The 23,827-nt window shown below is 39.9% G+C and overlaps 1 protein-coding gene across 4 annotated transcripts in view; it reads right to left on the reverse strand.

The window, feature by feature from the left end:
- The window catches only part of AASDH (aminoadipate-semialdehyde dehydrogenase), a 31,606-nt gene extending 11,924 nt beyond the window's left edge, over positions 1-19,682 (reverse strand). For 2 of the 4 annotated variants that reach the window (XR_011969606.1, XM_072620823.1), the window contains exons 1-6: positions 18,533-18,762; positions 15,688-15,808; positions 11,098-11,417; positions 8,262-8,454; positions 3,171-3,412; positions 331-437 (exon numbers count right to left, since the gene is read on the reverse strand). Coding sequence is in view for 3 of the 4 variants with exons in the window: in XM_072620823.1 (XP_072476924.1) it covers positions 331-437; positions 3,171-3,412; positions 8,262-8,454; positions 11,098-11,417; positions 15,688-15,808; positions 18,533-18,762 (1,213 nt within the window). In the remaining variant the exon portion in view is untranslated. Of the gene's footprint in view, positions 1-330; positions 438-3,170; positions 3,413-8,261; positions 8,455-8,966; positions 9,046-11,097; positions 11,418-15,687; positions 15,809-18,532; positions 18,763-19,596 lie in introns of those variants that run through there. The other 2 variants (XM_072620824.1, XM_072620825.1) reach the window with 2 other exon arrangements.
- Between the last annotated feature and the right edge of the window lie 4,145 nt (positions 19,683-23,827).

Consider the following 23,827-nt stretch of genomic DNA (forward strand, 5'->3'; position numbering starts at 1 on the left):
AACTCTTATGGTGTCTCTGACTTTTAAAGCACCGATTTTAACGGAGAAGGGTCACAAACATTTTAGCTATAAATTTATATTATCAAGGTCTAAAATAACATCTTCTGAACTGTTTTCAAAGCAAGCCCTCAAGAATTTTGTAAGCAATTTAACACTTTTAGCTGAAATAATTCCAGAAACCTCCTTTGTATGTTATACATAGGGAGATAAGACATTTTAGATTGATCCTCACTGAAAATTTCTATAAATTACAGAAAAAAACATTATATTTTGTTATTCATTACTTCTTTAAAATTATCATTCCCAATTAACAGATAAATATAAAAGAACCTAAAAAGACTTGGCCTTCGCCTTCTTGAATTGGCAAACCATTTGTGTCTCTGACTTCGACTACTGTTCCAAGCAGTGGAAATCCCAGTTGCACAGGGGACTCAGTTCTGCAAAAACATAACCCAAAACCCCCCCCAAAAAAGATTTAAAATGTTTTCTTTGAATAGAACATTTTTCAATCTATTTAAATCACATGGTTCCAAATAAAGAACTTTTTTGTATAATTCAAAAGCTGCAAACTAGAGAAAATCAATCAGCAAGCATTTAAGTTCTTACTATGTGCTGAGCACTGGGGATATAAATATAATGAACCCAACAATCCATACTCCCTAGGGAGTTTAAATTCTAACAGGAAAAAAAGGAGATATATACAGAATAAATATAAAGGTAACAAATACAAAGTAACTAAATAAAACGTATTTTGAGGAAAGCGTTAACAGCTGACAGGAAAGGCTTTGTGTAGGTGATATGTGAATTCTGAGTCTAGAAGGAAAGCATTCCAAGAATGGGGGACAGCCAGCAGAACAGCAGCAAGACAGGAAACACAGTATTATGTGTGAAGAACAGAAAATACTGAATTGTAGAGCATGTGAAAGGAAACAATGGGCAAAGAGGTTGGAAAGACAGATTGGGACAAGCTCATCAAGGGCTTTAAAAGCTAAACAGAGAAGCTTATATTTGATTTTAGAGTTGGGGTTAACCCTTCTGTGTGTCATGAACACCTCTGATATCAGATAAAGGCTATGGGTCCCTTCTCAGAATGTTTTATTTAAAAAATGTATATTTAAAGGAAATGCTAAATTTCATTTAGAAGTCAGGGAAAATAAAGATGTTATTTGTTTTCTCATGTAAGTTCAAAGACACCCTTAAATCTAATCATAAACCCATTAGGAGTCTGTGGACCTCAAAATAAAAACCTGCTCTAAAAGTAACAAGAAACAGAGTTTATTGAGTAGAGGAGTTACATGGTCAGACCTCCCCTTAAGGGAGGAAAGTCACTTTGGCAGCAGAATGAAGTGGGGAAATTTGAGGGAGAAACATCAGTTAGGAGACCATCACAATAACCTAGGCAAGAGATGATGAAGACCTCAAATAAAGTGGTAGCTGTCTGAGTCATGAAGGGGCCATATCCAAGTGATGGGTAAGTAGAAATGAAAGATTTGGCAACAAACTGGATACATGGGGTAACAGTAAGGAGACCAGGATATGCTAAGGTTACAAATCCAGGAGCCTGAAAGAACAGTGGTATGTTTGACAGAAATAAGTAAATTTTAAGAGAGAGGGTTTTAGGGGAAGAAATAATGAGTTCAGTTCTGGACACAGTGAGTTTAAGGAAGGGACATTCAGACTGAAATGTCTGACAGACAATTGGTGATGTAGGATTGAGGGGAGAACAGGGGCTGGATTAAAGATCTGTAAGTCACTTGCATAGAAATAATGATTAAATCCATGGCAGTTAATGAGATCACTGAGATAGGAGTGAGTATAGACAGAACAGGGAGTCTAGGACAGAGCTTTAAGTAACAATAACAGAGGGCAGGGTCTAGCCAATGATACAACAAAGCTGCACCGAAGCAGGTAGAAGGAACAAAAGAAGAGAGTGTCACAAGTGTCCCAAAGAGGAAAGAGTCTCCAGGAAGGACAAGGTAGTTAACAATATTTAATGCAACAGTTAGGCTGAGGATGAGGATTAAAAAAACCCCACCAGATTTTGAAATAAAGAGAACATTAGAAGCCTCAGTTGAGTGAGGAGGTCAGAAGCCATTTGCAAAGGACTAAGAAATGAGAGAAGTGGAAGTGCAAGCAGTTGAGTGCAGACAGCTTTTGCTTGGAGTTTGTTTGAAACAGGGAGGAGTGATAAAGAATAATCATTGTAGGGATGGCAGAATCTAGATAAGGACTTGGGTTTTTTTTTTTTGAAGGATGGGAACAGAATGTTTAAAGGCAGTAGGAAGAAAGGTGAGGAGAAATGAGAGAGAAAAGAAAAAGAGAAAAAGGGGGAAGGATGATTGAGGTTGTAATTGCTGGAGAAAATGAAAGGGGCTGAGATCTACAGCATATGCAAAAGCATTGGCATCGGCAAGGAAAAGTCATTTGTTGTCATGAGTGAGAGAAAGAGAATCTATGATGTCAAAGCAGCTAGGTGGCACAGTATATAGAGCACAGCACCTGAAGTCAGGAAGACCAGAGTTCAAATCCAGTCTTGGACACTTATTGTGTGTCCCTGAGCAAGTCACTTAACCTCAGTTTCCTTGTCTATAAAATGAGGATAAAAGCACTTAACACAGTGCCTGCCACATTATAGGCACTTTGTAAACACTAGCTATTATTATTCTCATCATTATTTTGAGATGGGGAAAAAGCCAGCTAATGTTGAATAGGCTCGATTGTCTTAGCAAAGTAAAAGCAAAGGTCCTCAGGTGAGGAGGGAAAGGAAGAAGGAGGAGGTATGGGAGGATCAAAGAGATGAGGTTTAGAAAAGCTTTTGTAGGGAATGAGATAGAAAATAAATTAGGAAAGAATGAAAGGATTACCTTGCTACAGTTATGACCCCACATAAGTTGCATAATATAAATTCATAATGTACCTTGTAAAGCTATCTTGCAATGGATAGAGAAGACTTAGAAATCTATCGATATACAGACACCTCAAAAATGGGTGTTAAAATACACTAATAAGCTAAGGCCCAATTCAAGGAAAAAAAAGATTCTAGATTCCCAATTCACTGTCCCAGAGGGAATCCTTTCTGCCATCATTATACCCATGTCTATCAAAGTATCTTAAGTGCATTACTGGAAAAATGCTACCTCCCCAATCCATGACCAAATCATAGCCCTCACCCCAGAGTGGAGCTAAGATCCTCTTCTGGAATCCTGTAACATGTTGCCCAGGTGGATACCTCTGTGATACCATAGATATTAAATATTTTAGTTTTATTGCCTTCTTCTCTCCAGCTTCTGAGGACACTCAATGATGGGAATGCTTCACCACCAAGGGCTAATACACGAAGTGAAGCTGTAGCTGATAAAATAGATGACTTGATGAGCTGAGATCCAAATCTTCTAAGCAGTGTTGGTGTAGCCTGCATACATATTTATTATAACTTAACATATTAGTTGCCACGTTAATTATACTCTTATAAACTCATGTATATTTTAATCACATGCTAAAAACAATGTAGCATTCAATACTTGAGGCTTACAGAAAAATTGATGCTAGGTGTATCAAACCAAGATTTTGGGAAAAAATTAACAGGTTAAGTGTATTAGCTTCTTTGTGTGTTTAATGTCTAATAACAAATTCTATAAAACATTTAATCAACTAGCTTCTAAGATTTTCTGCCATAAATATGGAGGGAGAGATTTAATGACCAAAAAAAAAAAAACCGCACTAAGCTAAAAATGTTTATATACTCCCATCCTTTCTAACTAAAAAAATATAAAGGAAGAAATCATTCTGCACCAAACAATACCACATGATTTATAATACTCAAATGACATAGACATAAATATTTCATAAATTCACAAATTTATGGCATTAAAGCAACTATCTATAGGGAATCCATCATTCATAGCTGTGGGCCCTTCTGAGACTGTTTCTGAAGTGTCATATTCAGTTAAGGATACCACATCTAGAAAGGATACTAATGATAATAATATCAGCTAGCATTTAAACTGCCCTTTGAAGTTTGCCAAGTGCTTTACAAATATTCTCTTTTCATCCTTCCATAAGCTATAGACCATATAGATAAAATCGGAATCTTAGTGTTGAAAGGGACCTGAGGCTATCCCAGCCAAACTGTGCCTGAATAAGAATCCCCTCGATAAGCTACCCAACAAGTAGGCACCCAACTTCTACTTGAAGCCATACATGGACGGGCAACCCTCTCTTTCCTGAGACAAGACTTTCTCCTTTTAGATAGTTCTATTAGGAAGTTTTTCTTTACCTTTAAGTCTATATACACCACTCTGCATTTGTGCCCACTGCCTCTAGTTCAAGGCAAGTCTATTGTCTCTTCCACGTAACAGCCCTCTCAATATGTGACAGCTATCATGTCCCATCTACCCTCTCATTCCAAGTTTTCTGTTCTTCAGGGTAAACATTTTCAATTTGGTCAACTAAGCTATTTACAACATGATAACAAAGCCCTCAGGACTCTCTATTACCTCGTTTGTCCTGGATGCGGTGCTTCTCTTAATACAGTCAAGACTGGCACTACTGCTGACTCATATTAAGTGTGTAGTACATTAAAGCCTCCAAATCTTTTTCAGACAAACTGCTTTTTAGACATGCCTCTAAGATCTCAATACTTAGAAAGCTGATTTTCTGAACCCATTAGATTCAACCCAATATTCCAGTTTGTCAATATATTTTTGGATCCTGACTCTGTTACCCAGAGTATCATTATAACATTAGCTATTCTAAGCACAACCAGAATAGTGAAGATCTCAAGGTCAGAGGATCATAAGATAATTGATTAAAGAAACTGAGAATATTTAGTCTGGAGAAGAGAGGAGTCAGGAGGGCATGCTAGCTACTTTGCAGTAATTCAAGAGGTGTCATTTAGAAAAGGGAAAAAACTACTCCTCTTTCGTCCAAGAATTCAGAACAATGAATACTGAGTAGAAAAAGCAGATTTACACTTAAAAATCAGAAAAAATTCCTAACAATTATAGCTACCCAAAGCACAAGAGTCCAGCGGCTTTATGAAATAATTGATTCTCCTTCACTAGAGGTCTTCAAGAAAAGGCAAGACGGCCATTTGTGGGATTCTTTACAGAAAATATAAAGAGATATATAGCATTTGAGAAGCTTTTTTTTTTTGTTTAGGTCATACTAGATGGTCTCTGAAGTCCCTTGTAACTCTTGAGATTCTGTAAAATTCCACCAATATCTCTTAAGGCAATAAAATTCATATCTCTCATGACAAAAATAATTTTAAAATATTTATTCTGCACCAGTTTTATTCTGAATAAAGAGAATTAAAAACTCAATACTTACTCCCATCAACCCGACCTCCCCTCCTCCCCCCTAAAAAAAAGAAAAAAGAAAATCAGATTTGAAACACTGGTAACATTTCACGCTTCAGAAACAATCCATCCATTACATTACCCCCTTACAAGAAATTTCAAAATGCAACTAAACAAAAAGAGGTATAAGCTGAATATTAGTGAAGAACAAGTATGTCCATTTTAATTTAATTTAGAGTGAAAGGATAAATCAGTAGCAGAATGCTTCAAAAAATGTTAAAGAGAATGGCAAGCAAAATTTCATAATGTGGCAGACAATAGCAGTCTTATTCCAAGCACTGTATGTGCAAGGAAAGGACATTTACATTCTTGTGCAAAGAAAGACTGACAACACACATCAACAATACACATTCCTGCCACCTTCCCCTAAGCACAGAAAAGACAGGCTTAGCAAAAAACAGGAAGTAGAAGGAGGTTGCTTTCTAAAATGTATGAAGCTCACTAAAAACTCTCCCACTCTACCAGAGGTCTGGTTAGCTATCAGTCTCAAGGTTTTACTTAAATTAAGAGTGCTTAATTTTTCAAGTCAACTAAGTTGATGTAGCGCATTCCCATTACCTTGATAATACATCAAGCAACTACGATTTTATCAGCGTGGTACTCCTTCCACTGAGAGACTGCACCCCCACTTTGCTTGTTTATCGTGTGAATTCTTTATCACCGGTAGCCAAATTTCTAGTAATGATATTCTCCAAATTTATCCAAAATAGTCTCCAGGCAGTACCACCATCTTCCTAGTCCCCCAGACCTGAAACCTAAGTGTCATCCAGGACTCCTATCTCTCACCCACCATATTCAAGATGTTTCCAAGGCCTGTTAATTTCACCCTTTGAATATCTCAAATATGTCTCCTTTTTGCCTCTGACATTGCCACCATGCTGGTGAAAGTCCTTATCACCTCATGCTTGGACTATTACTATACCCTGCTGGTCAGTCTGCATTCCTCAAGTCTCTCCCCACTCCAATCCAACCTCCATTCAGCCACTGAAGTGATTTTTCTAAAGTGCAGGTCCAACTATGTCACTCCTTACCCTTACACCTCCCCAACCCCTGCAAATAAACTCCAGTGGCTCCCTATCGCCTCTAGGATCAAATAAGAAATTCTCTGTCATTCCAAGTCCTCCTAACTTATCTTCCTCCTACTTCAGTCTTCCTATATCTTCTCCTCCCTACACATGTTAAATCTACAAATCAGTTACACTGGACTACCTGCTGTTCCCAAACAAGATGCTCCGGCCACTTTCTGGCCGTCCCCCATCCCTGAAATGTCCTACTTCTCCATCTCTGCCTCTGGGCTTCCCTAGCTTTCTTCAAGTCCCAGCTAAAAATCACACTTTCTATGGGAAGGTTTCACCAATCTCTCTTCATCTGAATGCCTTCCCCTGTTGATTATTTCCTAGTTTTACTGTATATAGTTTGTTTGTACATAGGGGTTTGCATTTTGTCCCCCTCACCCTATTAGACTGTGAGCTTCTTGACAGCAGGGCCTTTTTTTTTTTTGCCTTTCTTTGTATCCTTAGTGCTTAGCACATTGCCTGGTACACAGCAGGCACTTAATGCTTGCTGACTGGCTGACTGAGATGGCAAACATAGTCTTTATCACTAGGTTCATATTCAAAGCCTCTCCAACTTGGCAGGACTAGGCAGAGCTTGAATTCCATCAACCCCACTTCCGAGAACCCATATAACTTCTGTGCGAACAAACAGTGGAATATGACTTTAATGGTTTTAAATATTATGCAGAAAAAAAAAATTCGTTAAGATATTCAATGCAACAAACATTTATTAAAGACTCACTATATGCAATGCACTGTTAGATATTGGGATTTAAGAACAAAACAGTTCCTTCATTCTAGTAAAGCTTGCATCTAGGGATAGGAGAGAGAGGAATACAATAGGTATACAGGTGATAAATACAAGATAATTTAAGGAAAGAGTGCACTAACAACTGGGAAATGAGGAAAGGCTTTGCATGAAGAGATGGCACATTAGCTAGGGGATTTTAAGAGGTAGAGGTGAGGAAGGAGTACATCCAAATTATCCAAGCTGGGCAAGGACAGAAAATGGACTGTCAAGTTTGGGCAACAGCTAAGAGGGAGGTTTGGTTGGAATGTAATATGCATGAATGAAATATCTGGAAAAGAAACCTGCATTGTAGAAGGATCTAAGCACAAGGCTGAGGCATTTCTATTTTATCTAAAGGCAATATGAAGGCACTGAATTTTCTTGAGAAAAAGAAACGCAAGATAGCTAGTATTTAAATCACTGGCAAGAGAAGTGAGGTCTTAGGAATATTAATCTGGCAACTGCATGGAGGACTGATTGAAAAAGAGAGGCTAGAAGCACAGACACCATCATAAAACTATTATAACAGGCAGGGCAAGAAATAAAGAGAGGCTGAACCAAAGTAGTAACTGGTGAGAAAAGTAAAGATATAAGATATTGTAGAGATAGAACCAATAAGACTTAAAATCTGATTGGATGTAGTTGGTAAAGAAGAAAGTGAAAAGTCCAAGATAATTTTAAAAGATATGAACCTGGATCACTAGAACAATGTTGCATTACTCAAGAAAAATAAGAAATGTGTAAAACTTGTGGGTTTGGGAGGAAATTAATGGTGTTTTGGGCATGAGTTTGAAACACTGAAAGGATACAGAGGTGGAAATATTCAGCAGATGGTCAGTGTTATGGAAATGGAGTTCAGGAGAGATTTTAAGGGTAAATAAAAAGACTCAGGAATAGAAATGGAAGATAATTTGACAGCATTATCTTCAGGAGTGACAGACAAGGATGACTGTTCTGGATCATGATTTTTCCATTTTAAAAATGTCAGAAACCCTGAAACATCCTCTTTGGTCTTAACAATATACATATACTGCAAAAAAAAAAACAATACTGTACCTGGAGAACTGTCACATGGTGATGGTGAAATAGAACAGTAGCTAATTTCGATGGCAGCATTTTAATAGCATTAGGAACTATAAGCAGCGATGCTCCACTGGTCAAAGCAAGAAATATCTCCACAACAGAGGGATCAAATGTCAAAGGGGAAGCCATGAAAAGAATATCATGCTGTGTGATTTCAAAAAGTGTCCTAAGAAAAAATATCATATAGTTAGGAGAAATAATAAACATTCACTAAAATGTTATCACAACAAAGCTATAATATTTCAGCTTAGATTTATAAAGTAATAAGATCACTTCCCTTTAAGTTAGCCAAATGGAACTGTTAATTCTAAAAATCTGTTCTTATAGGCTTACAACTAAAATGTTGTGTGTAAGGTGGCATGGATTTGTTTTGATAGAGGCAGCCAGGCCAGGATCCTAGCCATGAACATTCACTCTGCACTTATGCTATGCTGATAAGCTTAGCCTGTAAACACCCCCACTGTGTTTGCTCTGTGCTGACACATCATTATATAACCATAGTTAACGTAAACTTATGAGCTTATAATTGGTAAGATGCCTTTTTGTATGCTTCTCTATAAATCAAATCAGCTCTGGTCAGTGAATTCAGATTTGCAACTGGGGCTGCTGTAGGGGCAGATGGATGACCCCCCCACCCTCTGTCTCAACCTGCCGCCATCTAGAACAAAATAATACGACCTCGCCTGTCTGTGGTCTGCAACGTCACCCTTGTAGTCTCTCTGGATCCAGAGTCTACCTGTAGAGAGCTGAGGAGCTCCTGTCAAACAAATAGGTAATAGAAAGTCTCCACTTTTTGCCATTCTGCAGTCATTCTTTGTTCATCCAGTGCTGCCTAGTTACATTCTAAATATAAATACTTAGTATCTTTATTGGTCTTGACATTGTGCTAAGAGATGAAAATGGTTTAGCACCCTCAAAATAGTTCCTTATATAAGCCTGACTTAAGATGTGATTTCTAGGAATGCAAGAATATAGTGGGTTTAAAGAACAGTTCATCCAAATTAGCCCTAAGTGGAGAATACTGTCCGTTGTTGTTGCTGCTGTTCAGCTGTGTCCAACTCTGTGTGACCCCAGTTGGGGTTTCTGTGGCAAAGATTCTGGAGCAGTTTACCATTTCCTTCTCCAGCTCATTTTTACTGATGAGGAACTGAGGCAAACAGGGTGAAGTGACCTGCCCAGGCTCACATAGCCTGTAAGTGTTGGAGGCCAGATCTGAACTCAGGAAAATGGCATCACTGGCATAAAAAGATGACCCTGATCAGAAAACACTTGCTACAAGAGCAATTGGCAACAAGAAATAATACAGACTTAATTTCCTCTCACCTGAAGCCTTAACAGTGAGACAAAAGACTAAATATACGTAAAGGTTACTACGCTTCTGTAACTTCCTTCCAAAGTTCCGTTATTATCACTGTAGTGATGACAGCCCTGAACTTCACTTTCCTCAGCTGTAAAATGAGGGGATACGCCAGACGTGCTCAAAAATTTCTCAAAATTTGTGATTCTAATAAATCTCATTCTCCCTGCTTGTCACTAATATCATTTTCTTTTCTAAATTAAAGTGAAAGACTAAGAACAAGAATTAACTTAATATTATATATGTGTATGCATACGTGTAGGTATGTATATGCATATGGGGGTGTATGTGTGTGTACACACACATACACACACATAGACAGGGGGCACAGGGTGAGCTGAATATGGAAAATATTTAAAAAATAAAATTTACTGTTTAGTGCAATATACTAGGAGTAAGAAAAAGGGAGAGGTAGAATGTAACAAATCATCTCACATAAAAGAGGCAAGAAAAAGCTTTTACAATGGAGGGGAAGAGGGGGAAGATGAAAGGGAATAAGTGAGCCTTACTCTCATGGGATCTGGCTTAAGGAGGGAATTACATACACTCATGCAAATGAAAATCTATTTAACCCTGCAGGATGGCAGGAGCAAAGGGAATAGGGGAGGGAAGATAATAGAAGGGACAGCACATTGGGGAAAGGGATAATCAGAAGCAAAAGCAGGGACAGGTCAAGGGAGAGAATGGAATAGGAGGGCAGGACAGGACAGAGGGTAATGAGGTTAGCCTTTTGCAACATAACTGTTATGGAAGTGTTTTGCATGGCTACACATGTATGACCTATATTGAATGGCTTGTTTTCTTGATGAGGGTGGGTTGGAAGGGAGGGAGAGAATATGGAACCCAAAGCTTTAAAAATGAAAGTGAAAAATTGGTTTTGCATGCAACTGGGAAATAAGATGTACAGGCAATGGGTTATAGAAATCTATTTTGCCCTGCAGGAAGGGGTGAATGGGGGGACGCACACTGTTCTGGGGTAGGGACAGATGGGGAGGAAATTTGGAAGTCAAATTCTTGTGGAAGTGAATGTTGAAAACTGAAAAACAAATAAATTATATATATTTTTAAAAATAAAATCAGAAAAAGACAAAAAAAAGAATTAACTTAGTTTGACAGGATAGGGTTTTCCCTTACTAATATAAACATCATTCCACATTTACATGGCTTTTTGAAATTTTCAAAGTACTTTCCTTACAACAACCCTGTGACTATGTAATACAAGTGTTTTTATTCTCCTTTTATGAGGAAATAGGCTCAGAAAGGCAAAGTAGCTTGCTCAGAATGACATAGTGAATATCCACTATTCCTAGCAGAAGTCAAACCAATAGGACAAAAATAACCCCTTTATTTAGATCTATCAATCCAGCAACCTGTTGTTTTTGTGTTTTAAATTTAAAGAACTCACTGTTCCCTAAGGTACAGCTGAAAAGAAAGAAATTTCTGAAAACTCACCGAAGATGCTGAATATTTGGTACTATACATGAATGAGGCACTCTGACAATCTTAGGGATTCCTGTAGTTCCTGAGGTGTGCAGAACGTAAGCTAAGCAATGCTGAAATCTGACATCCAGGCACCTTTCTGCTTTTTCTTCATTGTTGTTCAAAGAACTGATGCAATTATTCATTTTTTCCTTTCCATAATTCTCTTTTTTATCAGGAAGAATCAGGTTCACATCAATATCATTCCAGTGAAGTTCAAAAAGTGTTAAATCAGTATGCTCTACTGTAATGGTATCATTATTTAACCAGGTTTCAAGGGAAGATTTGAATTTCTGCATTAGATGGCAAAAAAAAGTATTACAAGTTAAAAAATAAAACAAGTTCTATCTCTGACACTGTATGGTTTCAGAAATACCATTGTAAGTATTATGTATTATGTTACAAATACAGGTATTATATAAAACAATATTCAATGCAAAGTAACTCTTTATTACTAACTTTGTAACACCAAAGGATTATGAATGAGGTGAAGTATAATATAATAAAAACTGCTGGTATATGGGACAGGATTCTAGTCCAAATGCTGCCACTCACTAAAAAGACTATCACTCTGGCCTTAATATCCTGCTCTGTAAAATCACAGAATCATAAATTTAAATATGAAAGGGACTTTGGGTCATTTGGTCCAACCGATCTTAAAGACAAGGACACTGAAGACAAGTGAGGTTAAGTGACTTGCTGAAGATCACACAAGTAGTGTCAAAACCCAGATATTAATATAGGTCAACGCCAATACCAACACTACTGTATCATGATAAACACTATTGTTTAGATTTCAACTCTGAGATGCCAAAAACTACTGGGGTTTCATGATGTATTGGTGTGGAACCGTCTCAAAGAGTTCAGAGTCAGACCACTTCTAATCCAGATATAGGCACTGATTGAGACTGATGTCTCTCATGAAGTGGGCTAAGTTCTAAGAGGAACCAGCAACTTCAGAGAAAGCAAGATGGATTTTTAGGGTAAATATGAAATTATATAACACAAATTTACATAAGCTACAGGAATATGATTAATATTAAAAAGGCAGGAGGAGTTTGTTAAGAGATTTGGTAATGGAAGAGGGGTCCCATCTATGGTTTGGTGTTTAAACATTCTGATCATGCTGACCTCCAACTGGCTAGCTATTGTGGACCTATCTGGTCAGGATGGATAGTGAGGTACTGTGGTCTTGTCTGGGCTAGATGGAAGATGTGAATGATTGTGACTGAATACAGGAACACACTTGTTCAAATATGTGGCAATGGGTCTGGGGGCAGTAGCTAGGGAGAGGCAGTGGCTGGGTTCCCATCACATGGACACACCTGCTGTTTCTGGGGGAACTAAGAGTCAGGGACACACTTGTTGTTCTAGTGAGCAGTGGGGCCTACATGAAGAAGTTAGGCCATGGTTGGGGTAGAGGGGCCTACGTAGGTACAGTGGGCCTGTAATGAAGTTAGAAAAGCTGGGGGCAGCTCTATTAGGATCCCATCATTATGACATCTAATTTTCCCTATATATCTTATATGATCCTATAAATATGGAAACATAATAAAAATTTGTCTTAATGTAGATAAGGTGATTTCAAAGCAACTACAAAAATAATCCAAAACCAATCATAAAGGCTATTCCTGAAATGCAAGCAACCCATAAAATATCTTTATTGACACTTTTTCTTTAATCCCCTCTGCTGCTATGTGAATCAAATTGTTTTTTAACTTCCATCTTTTAAAAAAAATGATGAGTTCAAAGAAGAAAGGAAATAGATACAAAGAACAATTCTGATCTATAATTAGGAAAGAGAAAGGCAGTAGAGGGACCAGAGAAAGAGCAAGACTCTCAAGGACTGGCTTACTACATGGTAGCACCCTTGTACTAAAATAATATCTACTGTTTCAACTTTTTCACTTTGTTACATAACCTAAGGAATTTTTTTCAAGTTGACAATCTGGTTTTGATCTCATCACTGGCCTGAAACCACTTTCACTGTTTACCAGTGATCCCTTAATTGCCAAATCAGTCTTTTTTCTGTCCTCTTGCTTTTACACTTCTCTAAAGGATCTGACACTGCTGATTACCTACCCCTCCAAGACTTTTATGACTATTCTCCCCCGGTTCTCCTAACATCTCCTGTACTGATTCATCATTCCTATCACCTTCTAACTGTGGTATACCCCCAAGGCATGCCTCAGTCTCTCTCCTATTCTCTTTCTACTTTTTCACTTGGAGATCTCATCAGCTTCCAAGATGCCTCCTAAGTCTTTATACCCTGGCCTAGGATCTCTCCCAAGTCCTAGTCACAGATCCCCAGCTGCCTAATGAAGATTTCTAGGGCAACTAGATGGAAGGGTGGAGACTTCTGAACTTATTAGGTGTGTGACCACTCTGTAAAACAGGAAAAGTACCAACAGGGTTGTTGTGAGATTTAAATGAGCTAATAAATGCAACGTGCATAACAACTATTGTTCCCAACTTAACATGTCAAAATAAAATAGAATTATCTTTTCCTGGAGCCATTTCTCTTTCAAACTTCCCTATTTCTATGCAGGCTTTAACTCAACTCTTACTCACTCAATCAGTTGCTGTCTTGTCTTTTCTATCTTCTCAATATCTCTTGTATCTCCTTCTCTGTACTCACACAGCTACCAGTTCGGTTCACCTGGACTTTTGTAACAGTCTCATAATTGGTCTCCCTGCCTCAAGTCTTTCCCCTTCCCAATCCATCCTCCAGTTACCAAGGTGATTTGCCAGAAGTGAAAATCTAACCATGTCACCTCCCTACCCATTAAACATCAATGGCTCCACTGTCTTTAGGATCAAATATCAATTCCTCTGTTTAGCTTTTAATGTCCTTCACAATCCTACCCCAACCTTTTCAGCCTCATTTATACACTGCTGCTCCATTTCCTGAACAAACTGGTCTTCCTGCTGTTCCTCAGCCACAGTATTTCCATCTGTGTGCCTTTGTACTAGCTGTCTGTCCCCCATAACTAGAATGCATTCCCACTTCACCTCTGCCTCTTATGCTCCCGTCTCCCTCAACACTTTACTTAAATGACACCTTCTATATGAAGCATTTCCTGATACTTCTCCATTAGCTAGTGCCTTGCTCATAAAAAAATTTCCTTTGTATTTTGTATGTACTTATTTACCTACATGGTGTCTCCCCAAGGAATATAAGTTCCTTGAGGTCACGAATGATTTCATTTTTGTCTTTGTATCCCCCAACACCTAGCACAGTAGGTACTTCATGCCGGTTTATAAGAAGCACTCTCTTTTCTTCCTCGAGGGCAGGGACTGTTACACTATTGTATTCTTATCTCTAGTACCCAGCACAACCCGTACTTATTAGGTACTTAATAGGAGGCTGGCAAAGAAAGACTTTGCTTATTCTGCGCCCCCCTCAAAGAACCAATCTTAGAGAAGAAAACAATTCTCCTCTTACTCTCCATTTTCCCACCTGCTTCTGGATCTCAGAATCAGGTTAACATCATAAAATTGTACAATGTTAGCATGTGGAAAGTACTTTAGAGCACACATGGTATAGTTTTATTTTATAATTGAGGAAGCTGTGGTCCAAAAAAGTAAAGCAATTAGTTCAACTTCACTGTGAACATTAAATAGGTACTTCTAGACTAACTCAGAAAACTATAACATATGGGAAAATTAATTCCAAGTTCTCAAAAACCGAATGACAAATTGACTTTTGGAACAGAATCCACTCATAAATTGGGAAATGTCTAGTTTTCAGTCCTCCATTATTTGCCTTCAACTTGCTTTATTTCCCACTACTTTTCAACTGTGTTCTCTAATTTACTCATATCAGTCCCTTGTTTATTCTTGTTTTTTAAAAAATTTTCTAAATAAATCACCACCTTAGTCTCTCCTTCTTCCTTGAATGAAACTTATAATACCCCCAGATGCTCGATGCTTTTTCCACTGCTATATGCTGGTGAGAATAACAATTAAAAGAAGCTAGAATATAAGGCCATTTTTTTTCCCAAAAAAGATAGTTGTAAAATGTTTTGCTGAAATCCAAGAATACTATGCCTATGTCATTCCCTTGACTGAGCATCCTAGTAACCCTGATAAATATGGAAATAAGATTAATCTGACATGATTTTCCTGGATAAAGTCATTCTAGTTGATGATAACTAAGCCTGCTCTTTCTAATGCATCCCTTTGAATAATATATAATTCACTCTAGAATGTTACCAGAAATCAGAATCAAGTTCGTCAACCTATAGCCTAATAACTGCTTTTTGAAAGCTAGCACAAGATTCCCCAATTTCAAATACCAAGCTGAACATTACTTTTTAATAGTGAACTAGTTTAGTTTCCATAAAAATGAAAAGATGTAATATTTTAAAGTGTTATACAATTTTTTCAGTAAATGTAACATTTGAGGGAAACAAAGTAATTTATATTACATAGTACCCAATACATCAGAAAGCTAGAACACTGTGGCATTCAATACTGTTACATCAGTATTCATAGTACTATATTAATAAATTCCAGTGCCTAGTGAAAAAGTTCAAATGCAAGACAGATGTAAATACTTACATCAGTTTGGTTCTTTTCAACGAGGATATACCTGAGGTTGCATTTTTTCATAAAATAGGCTGATAATTCTGGTGGCATATCTGGATCAACAGGAGAATATGCAGCAGGAACTTGCAGAATTCTGAGACAAAAGAGGAAAAAAAAATCTCTTCAGATAATAGTTAACTTTTAACACCTGTGATGAGGTTTCTATTATTTTAAAACATTCTAATTTTTAAAAAACAGATGCCAATACTTTCTCACTGCTTTGGTTATGTATATCAAAAGGCCTTTTTCAGGGGTTATTGCTTCTAAGACATCTAACTAATCTGAAAAACACTTTTAACATTTTTTTGAGGAGAGTACAATACAGTAATTATTTTTTCATAGTTTCATAAAGCAAGCCTATTGGGGGTTTACTGATTGGAAGTGTTTGTTTGGCCATACAAAACTCTGGTCAGCCACTAAGGAGACCCCCAGCTTTGAAAACCCAATGTTGGTGCTTCTCCCTCTGAGCCTTGGAACAGGAGTGGAAAATAACTTGATGACCAACCCAGCAGAAGTGGAGAATTGCCTGCGTGCAGTGAAGTGAGAGCAAAAGCAAGAGAAGTTAGTTTCCTGGCTGTGGGGTGGAAAGTTGCCTGCAGGCTCTTGCGGGTGGATGAGAAACCCAGGAACTTGGAATTCAGCCCCAGGACAAGATGGGGACTGCACAGCAAGGCACTGAGTGTGCTTTTTTTGCAGCATTCTCCTGGAATGGCTTGGGACCCAGGGGGTGGAATTGCCTATGGTGGGTGGGGGGAAGTACCACATACCCCCAAGGACCCCACCCTGATGGCTTTGTTGCCCAACCGCCCCTCAGGACTTGGAGGCTGGAGCTGGAGCAGTTAAGACTGGGACTTGGCTCATTAGAGCCTGCACCTGACAGTGCTTGCAAGAGCAGTGTGGGGAGGACACACCTCCAAGAGGACTTCGTTTGGACATTTTTGTCTGGGATTGAGGAAGGAGGAGCAGGTTGCACACTCCTCAAAGAATGTTATGTTATGCATATACCTTTGTGTTTGTTTAAAGCCGAAGGGCCACCCTGGCAATGAGTTGCTTGTTGTATATTCTGCAAATGTGAACTATGTTGTATTTACTTAAGAAATGTTAATGCCTATTTAGATACAAGTTGCCTATCTAACGGCTGTGAAAGATCTTGGGATCGAATGTATAGATATGTATTTTTGTTCATTGTGAATATAATTTTGCTTCTTAATGGGAAGATCTTCCCCAACCATTAATGGACCTGGAAAGACTAGTAGGAAGGCCCACACTTTTTGTTAATGAGGCACTGGTTCTCAGGGGTTGTGATGCCCTCTAGCTCTGAAAAATATGTAAGTACTCTGAGGTGAGGTTTTACTTTGAGACTTACTCACTGGAAATGTTTGGCCAGACGAGACTCTAGGCAGCTGCTAAGGTGCCCCTCAGCTCCGAAAACCCAGATGTTGGTGCTTCTCTCTTTGGTAACTACGCATGTATGGTCAGACAGTTGCACCTGTCTGTTGATCTGTGATGTATGTATTGCTTACGTCAGGCTGCTGGAAAGCATTGTCTGTTGATGTGTATTTCTATTTTCTCTGAAGTTCAGGGTGCTTTTTCCCTTGAACTAAGTGAATGATATATATGCTTTACTACAGTGATTGCTGATCCCCCCCAAAAAGATAGCGTAAGTCTATTAATCAGGTAAAATCATTGATGCTGTGGCCAGAGTTGAGTTCCAGAGGGAAAAAAAAAACAACTATCCAGCAAAATGGCTAAAAACTAAATAAATGTACAATTTTTAGTATTTCTAACTGAATTCTGACAATTTCATGAAAAAACAAAGTGTTTCCAATATGAAGACTGAAGAAAAACAAGTTCAATTAATTTTTTTCTACAAATATATAATCTATAAAACAGATGATATGGAAAAAATATCTTTAGCTTTACAGGATGATCAAATATACAGCAAAAGTTCTGTAACTACCACTATCAGACAAAATATTCATTCTATCAAAAATACTTTAAAGTTTAAAAAATTATATTGGTTTATATGTGACAGTGCCTGTACAAAGAACAAAGCTAAAGTAAGCCATTTTAAGCATATACTTTTGGTTCAGTATATATATATAACAAAGTACCTTGCTCGTAGTCAACATTCGATTCAAAGCAAATGTGTACAGGTTTATCCAAACTATAACACTATTAGTAATCTGTTAATAATGTCAGAAACATTTAATGAGTAACCCAGTATTCATGTCCTTACATTATGTTTGGATTCAGGCAATAATAGTATTAAAATATTAAACTGGTTAGTTTAATGTAGTTTAAATTAGCTCCCCCTAGTGGTTTAACACTATAATAATTCTTCATTTTTCTTTCAGACTACAACCCAAAACTTTTCGTTGAAATTTTAAAGACAGACACATTGATAATTCTGATTAAGTACTACTGTCACATTTTTTCTAAGAGTAACAATTTTGTAATAACATGACTACAGTGTTTGGAGAGTTGGTCAGATTTATCCTTACACCAATAAAATCACCGGCGTGGGTTAAAAAAAACCAAAAACATTTTTATTAAGATGCTTATTTCTTACATGGGTAAAATAAAAACATCTAAATATTTTTCTATCAACAACAGCCTCAGCTTTCAGTTAAATCAGTTCAAAGTCATAATCTATTTAAATGACTGAATCGAATTATTAGAGAACACAATCTCCTTTCTAAAACAGATGAAAGTAAGAGCAGCAAACAACACAGTCGTTTCCACTATATTCTACCTAGTGAAGAACTTTAAATCTACGAAGATGATTACTAAATGTAACAACTCCAAACGATATTACCCCAAAATCCAAGATGGTAAATTTATTCCTGGATAGCAGTAAAGACCAATTTCACGAATCCCTTCAAAATTGCAGTGTAGCTGCAGAAAGGTAGATAATTCCGAGGCAGAATTCACCAGAGACTGGTAGGTATGATAAACCGGGTGCTGACCGTCACATCCATCAAAACACACAGCTGTTCGGTCAGAATGAAGGGCCGCAGCTCGAAGCACCATCTCCTGGAGACTCATCTCCCCAGAACCTTGATTTCTCGAATAGAGAAGAAAACACAAAGAACGAGGATGGTTTTCTATATGCTTTTTTCAGTTCCTCATTCACCTTTTCAAACCATTGTTTAGTCATCCAGGGTCAATTATATGTAACAACAGGCTGAGAAATCAGTGACGACTTTAACGATTATTTTTTCATTTTTATTTTTTATAGAAGCATTTTCTCTGTGTATTTTTTTCCGTAACTCTTTTTGACAAAGCCAAGCTGAACTTGGCTTTTTGTTAGATTTCTTTCAGCGTGTGATGCTGTGAAAACTTATATCGATGAGTAAATATCGACGTCAGTCACCAATTATTCTTTTATATTCTAAGCCTATGAGATTGAGAGACCAAACGAGGTCCTTCTGCGGTGAAGGCAGCTTGACTCCGGGTCGGTAAGAAGCGGGTTCTACGTCCTTCACTGCGCGCTCTGGCTCGCAGGGGGTTGTGGGTAAAGGCAGCGCCCCCCCCCCCCCCCCCCCCCCGCGGCTCCGGGCCTCCTAAGCAGGGCTAGGACACGGCCTTCACGTCGACCACGTCCTTTCCGTGTTTTCTCTACTTCTTCCTTAGTCTCGGACCTCCGGATCTACGGCGGAGGAGGAGCCAGCTGCGCGCGCACGGACCCTGGGTTCCGGGGCGTCACCAGGGTCCTCGAGGCCGCCTCAGAGAGCTCTGACTTTACTTCCTGCCTGCTGTACAAAGCTCCCGGGCACACGGGAGACGCGCCGATTCTCCGCGACGACTTTACTGTGTACCCTTTCCCCCTTCCCACCACCCTCCCCCTCCGGCCGTCCCACTCCGGAATACCGTAGTTACATTTTCTTCAAGTAACTGGACGGAGGGAGTGTGGAGATGTTCATTCAGAGCCGTGGTGCGAGCTGGGCAGGATCGCCTGGCCCGGGCCCTGCTTCGGCCTCCCCGCCTGCCCTCAGTCGGCTCGCCCCACGGCCAGAGCCCGCCACCCACAGCGAGAAGAGGCGGCACTCCGCACAACCTCCAGGTGTGTTGCGGCCGTGGGGAACGCCCCCGCCCTCCGCCCCAGAGTACCAAGCGCCAACTGCTGCTGGGAAGCCTGGGAAAGAGGCGACGCACGGCCACCACCTGGCGCTCGGAAGAAACGCAGCCACGCCGCCTCCCCGCCCCATGACGTATTCGCGTCGGCGCGTGGCATAGGACGCACATGCGCCTGCCCAGACCGGAAGTGACGGAGCTAAACGTCCAGGTTTGAGGGAGGAGTAAGCCTTAAGGGCAAACCTAAAGTTTAGTCAGTCAGCCGGTAGGTAGTAAGCGCTTATTGTGCGCTAGACCCCATGCTAATGACTGAAGACCCAAAGGAAGGTAAAAGACCCCGTCCTGGAGGATCGGGGCAAAGCCACCGTGTTCACAACTGCGTACACGTGTCAGGAGAAATCGGGGATCCTACTTAGAGTTGGGGGGGACACTTGAACTCAGGGAGGCGGGGATGAGGAAGCACATCAAGCATGGCGCCCGCTGGGGAGATGGAGTGTCTAGTTGGAAGAACCTAGTGGAGGCCACTGTCCCCGGACCACGGGGTCCTTGGGAGAGGAAGGCTGGAAGGCTGGAAAGGTGGGGGTGGAGACAGGGAGGCCACTGGGGCCAGCTCGGGAGGCGCAGAGATGAAGGGAAGCCCTTGGACCCCATCGAGTTTACAGCTGTTACAGAGAAATCCGAGGCCCACACGCGGGACGTTAGGATCGGGGTTCGAACCCAAGTATTCCCCGTTACCCCTCTTGCCCCCATTTGGAGAATGCAGACGACCACGGAGCCTTAGTGGAGGAGTTGGACCCAATCTGGTAGAGACGCGAAGGGGAGCCGAAGGAAGCCCCCAGCCAGCGCTCACTCGGCCCTCGCTTCCCTGGAAGGCGCGCTCCTTACGGAGGGAGACCCCACGTTTTTCAAATGTCACTGGCATGTAAAGTTCATCTGGTCCCAGAGTGGGGTGAGGTGTGCCAATCGATCCCTTCCTCGTCTCCACCCGTCTCGGGGTGGCTTATTTACCCCCTTAGAAAGGAAGCTGGTGGAGGGCAGAGGGCTGTCGGTTTTGTATTTATACAAGGAATCCCTAAAGGGAAGCTTTAGGCTTCCACACACCTTCTGGAGTTCACTTGGCAAAGATCCATTTTCTTCTCTAGCTCATTTTACGTAAAAGGAAAGTGAGGCAAACTAGGGTCAAGTGACTTGCGCAGGGTCACAATGTCCGAAGTCAGGTTGGAGCCACGGTCTGGTGTCAGGACCTGCGCTCGATCTACCGCACCACCTAGCCGCGCGGTGTGAGTGCCACGAACTTGATTAGTAAACTTCACTTTTCCACGTTGCGCCCCCCCGCCCTTCCCCGCCCTTCCCCGCCCTTCCCCGCCCTTAGCTCCCTCGGCCCCACGGCCGGTAGGCCTCACTCACCAGCGGCACGTGACAACTCAGCCCCGCCCCCAGCCCCGCGGAGGGGGCGGGGCAGCCCGGGACCGACGAGGCTCCGCCATCCCACCCTGCCCCCATTCACTCCCTCAAGCCTACTGACGATTGTAGTTTCCATCTCATAAAAAAGGTCATGTAGCATCTGATTTCCTAAAGATCAAAACCCCTTTCCAAACTCCAAATCCCTCGTACTTTCCAATACTGCTCGCTTAAACCTTCTTCTTCCCTCCTCTCTAGAACCTCTCCAACCTCTCACGTCCACATCCTGACCTGACAGTTCGCTCCCACTCGCCCAACCTTACCCCAGGCTGCCTGTATGGCCTCCACCGGCTCCGAGGTCCTCCGTGATCTGGCTCAAAAATTCTTACACAGCCCGTTAATTGCAGTATTGTACTGGGAGTTCTTGAGAGCCTAAAGATGCATGGTCTAATCCAGATTATTTTGGTGACCCTGCTTCTCGTTTACCGAAACAATTAGTTCTGTCATTCGCAGAAAATACGTGATGACAACAAAAACACTTCCGAATGACATTTTACTATTTTTCCTGATTTAAACAAGCGTCTCTCTTTTCAGGGTCAGAGAAACAGGTAGAGATAAATTAAAAACGTAAATTGCAAAACCCATTTTTTTCTTTAGTGAATTGACATTCCCCCCAACACTGAAACAATAAGTTTGTCTCTCTCCAGGAAAAGTGATTAAGGCCTGTCGTTTCCACGTTGTTTGTTATTCCTTAAATTTTAGTGTTACCCCAAAACTCACTGAAACATTTCAGCATTTATAAAAACATTCAAACCATTCTGAAAATTCAAAGTAGAGAAATTATACTTCATTCACAAATTCAGTCTCCTATTTATGATGCCATGAATTTATGCAGGCTAGGAACAAAGATTTCCTCACAGCTGTGTCTCTCATCTGTCTTTTAACTTGGCTGGAGTTTAAAAAGAGACTTTATTTCTAAAGAAAAATATTTTCACTTTTTCCTTCAGCTGACCAGGCCCCAGGAAAAAGCTAATTTGATCGAGAAAGCACACATAATAGAAGACAGACACAAGCACATTTAAAAAATCAATGTGCACAACTTGTCCCCTTTCAGGCCAGATTTAGGTCTCTTTTTATGTATCTTAGGCCAAGTTTGCTCCATTTTTAGTTAAGCCTTTTCAATTAGAAATGTTTTTAATTCCAGGTTCAATATCCCTCGTGAGTACAATCAGGAGCCCCACTTGAGAGGAAAAAAAAATTCTCCAGGAGTTTAATAATGACTTCCTTTTATGGGCATAAATAGTCTGTGCCTTAAAATCCCTCCCAGCTTGAAGAAAAGGTTTTATAGTTGTCAGCTATTGCCAAATAGTTGCATCAATGCAAACAGAACATTAACACAAAGAAGCGAAGCTGCAACTTGGCCAGCAACACAAAGGCTTTACCTTGTCTTGGACAGGTTAGAAATGGAGGAGTCTGACTATCAGACTTTCACAAGGAAATCCCTCAGGGAAAACATCACCATCGAGACAGTGTCCCTGTCAACTCCTGGCTGGGTCACCAATTGTTGCAACTGAATTTAAGGTAAACTGTGGCAAGAAAATTCTGCACATGTTGTGGCCTCAAACTTCTCACCAAGCCAAAAGACCCTGAATGAGGGCTAAAAGATCATTTCTATAGACAAAAAGAGAAGCATTCAAAAATTAGAAAACAGCAAACAGTCCAATCTGACTAGTAATATGTGCGAGGGAGAATGGTGTACAATTATTCTGCAGATGGACTGAGGTCAATAGTTCAGGCTAGAAGTGATGAGGGCCTAGAATTGTATGAATGGAAAGATACAAAAGATTGCTGAGGTAGAAATGAGACACTTTGCAAATTATTATAAATAGGAGATGAAGAAAAGTGAAGAGCCAAAGATAACTGAGGTTGTGAACTTGAAAGATTAAAAGGATGGTCCCCCTCAACATGAACAGGGAAGTAGTAAGGTGGGGGTGGCATGTTAGGAAGAAAGATCATTTATAGTCAGATTATAATCATATTATGCTGTATTTTTAAAAATATCCAAACACCTGTTCATATACTGCTGTGGATACCGGACCAGTCATTAATCTGAAACATCTGAGAAGGTACATTGGTAGAAGATTCTTCAGAGAGGTCTCTATACCAATGAAATCACAAAATCTGCTAAAACATATAGTGACTGAAAAAGTTAAGATATTCCAAGGATTCTGAGGTTATTAGTATTTGGTTTGACAAGTAAAAACTGTTTTGGCTTCAATTCAAAACATTTCTAACTGTCTACAAACAGCCAGACACAATGCTAAGCCCCCAAGGAGCTTATAATCTCATGGAGGAAGCAGCATGCAAACAGATATATACAAAGCTATATACAGAATAAGTAGAAAATAATTAGAAGGAAAAGGATTGGAATGAAGTGGAGTTATAGAAAACTTCCTGTTTAAAGTGGAATTTTAGTTGGAAATTGAAAAAAGCCAGTGAGATTAGTTGGCAGAGGAAGAGCATTCCAGGCATTGGAGACAGCCAGAGAAAATGAACACAGCCTTTGAGAGATGAAAATGGAGAGATGAGTCTAAGCTTTGGTAGTTATTCAGAAACTTTTAAGTATACATCATTT

The sequence above is a fragment of the Notamacropus eugenii genome, chromosome 6 (genome assembly GCF_028372415.1).
Source record: "Notamacropus eugenii isolate mMacEug1 chromosome 6, mMacEug1.pri_v2, whole genome shotgun sequence".
NCBI classification, from domain to species: Eukaryota; Metazoa; Chordata; class Mammalia; order Diprotodontia; family Macropodidae; genus Notamacropus; species Notamacropus eugenii.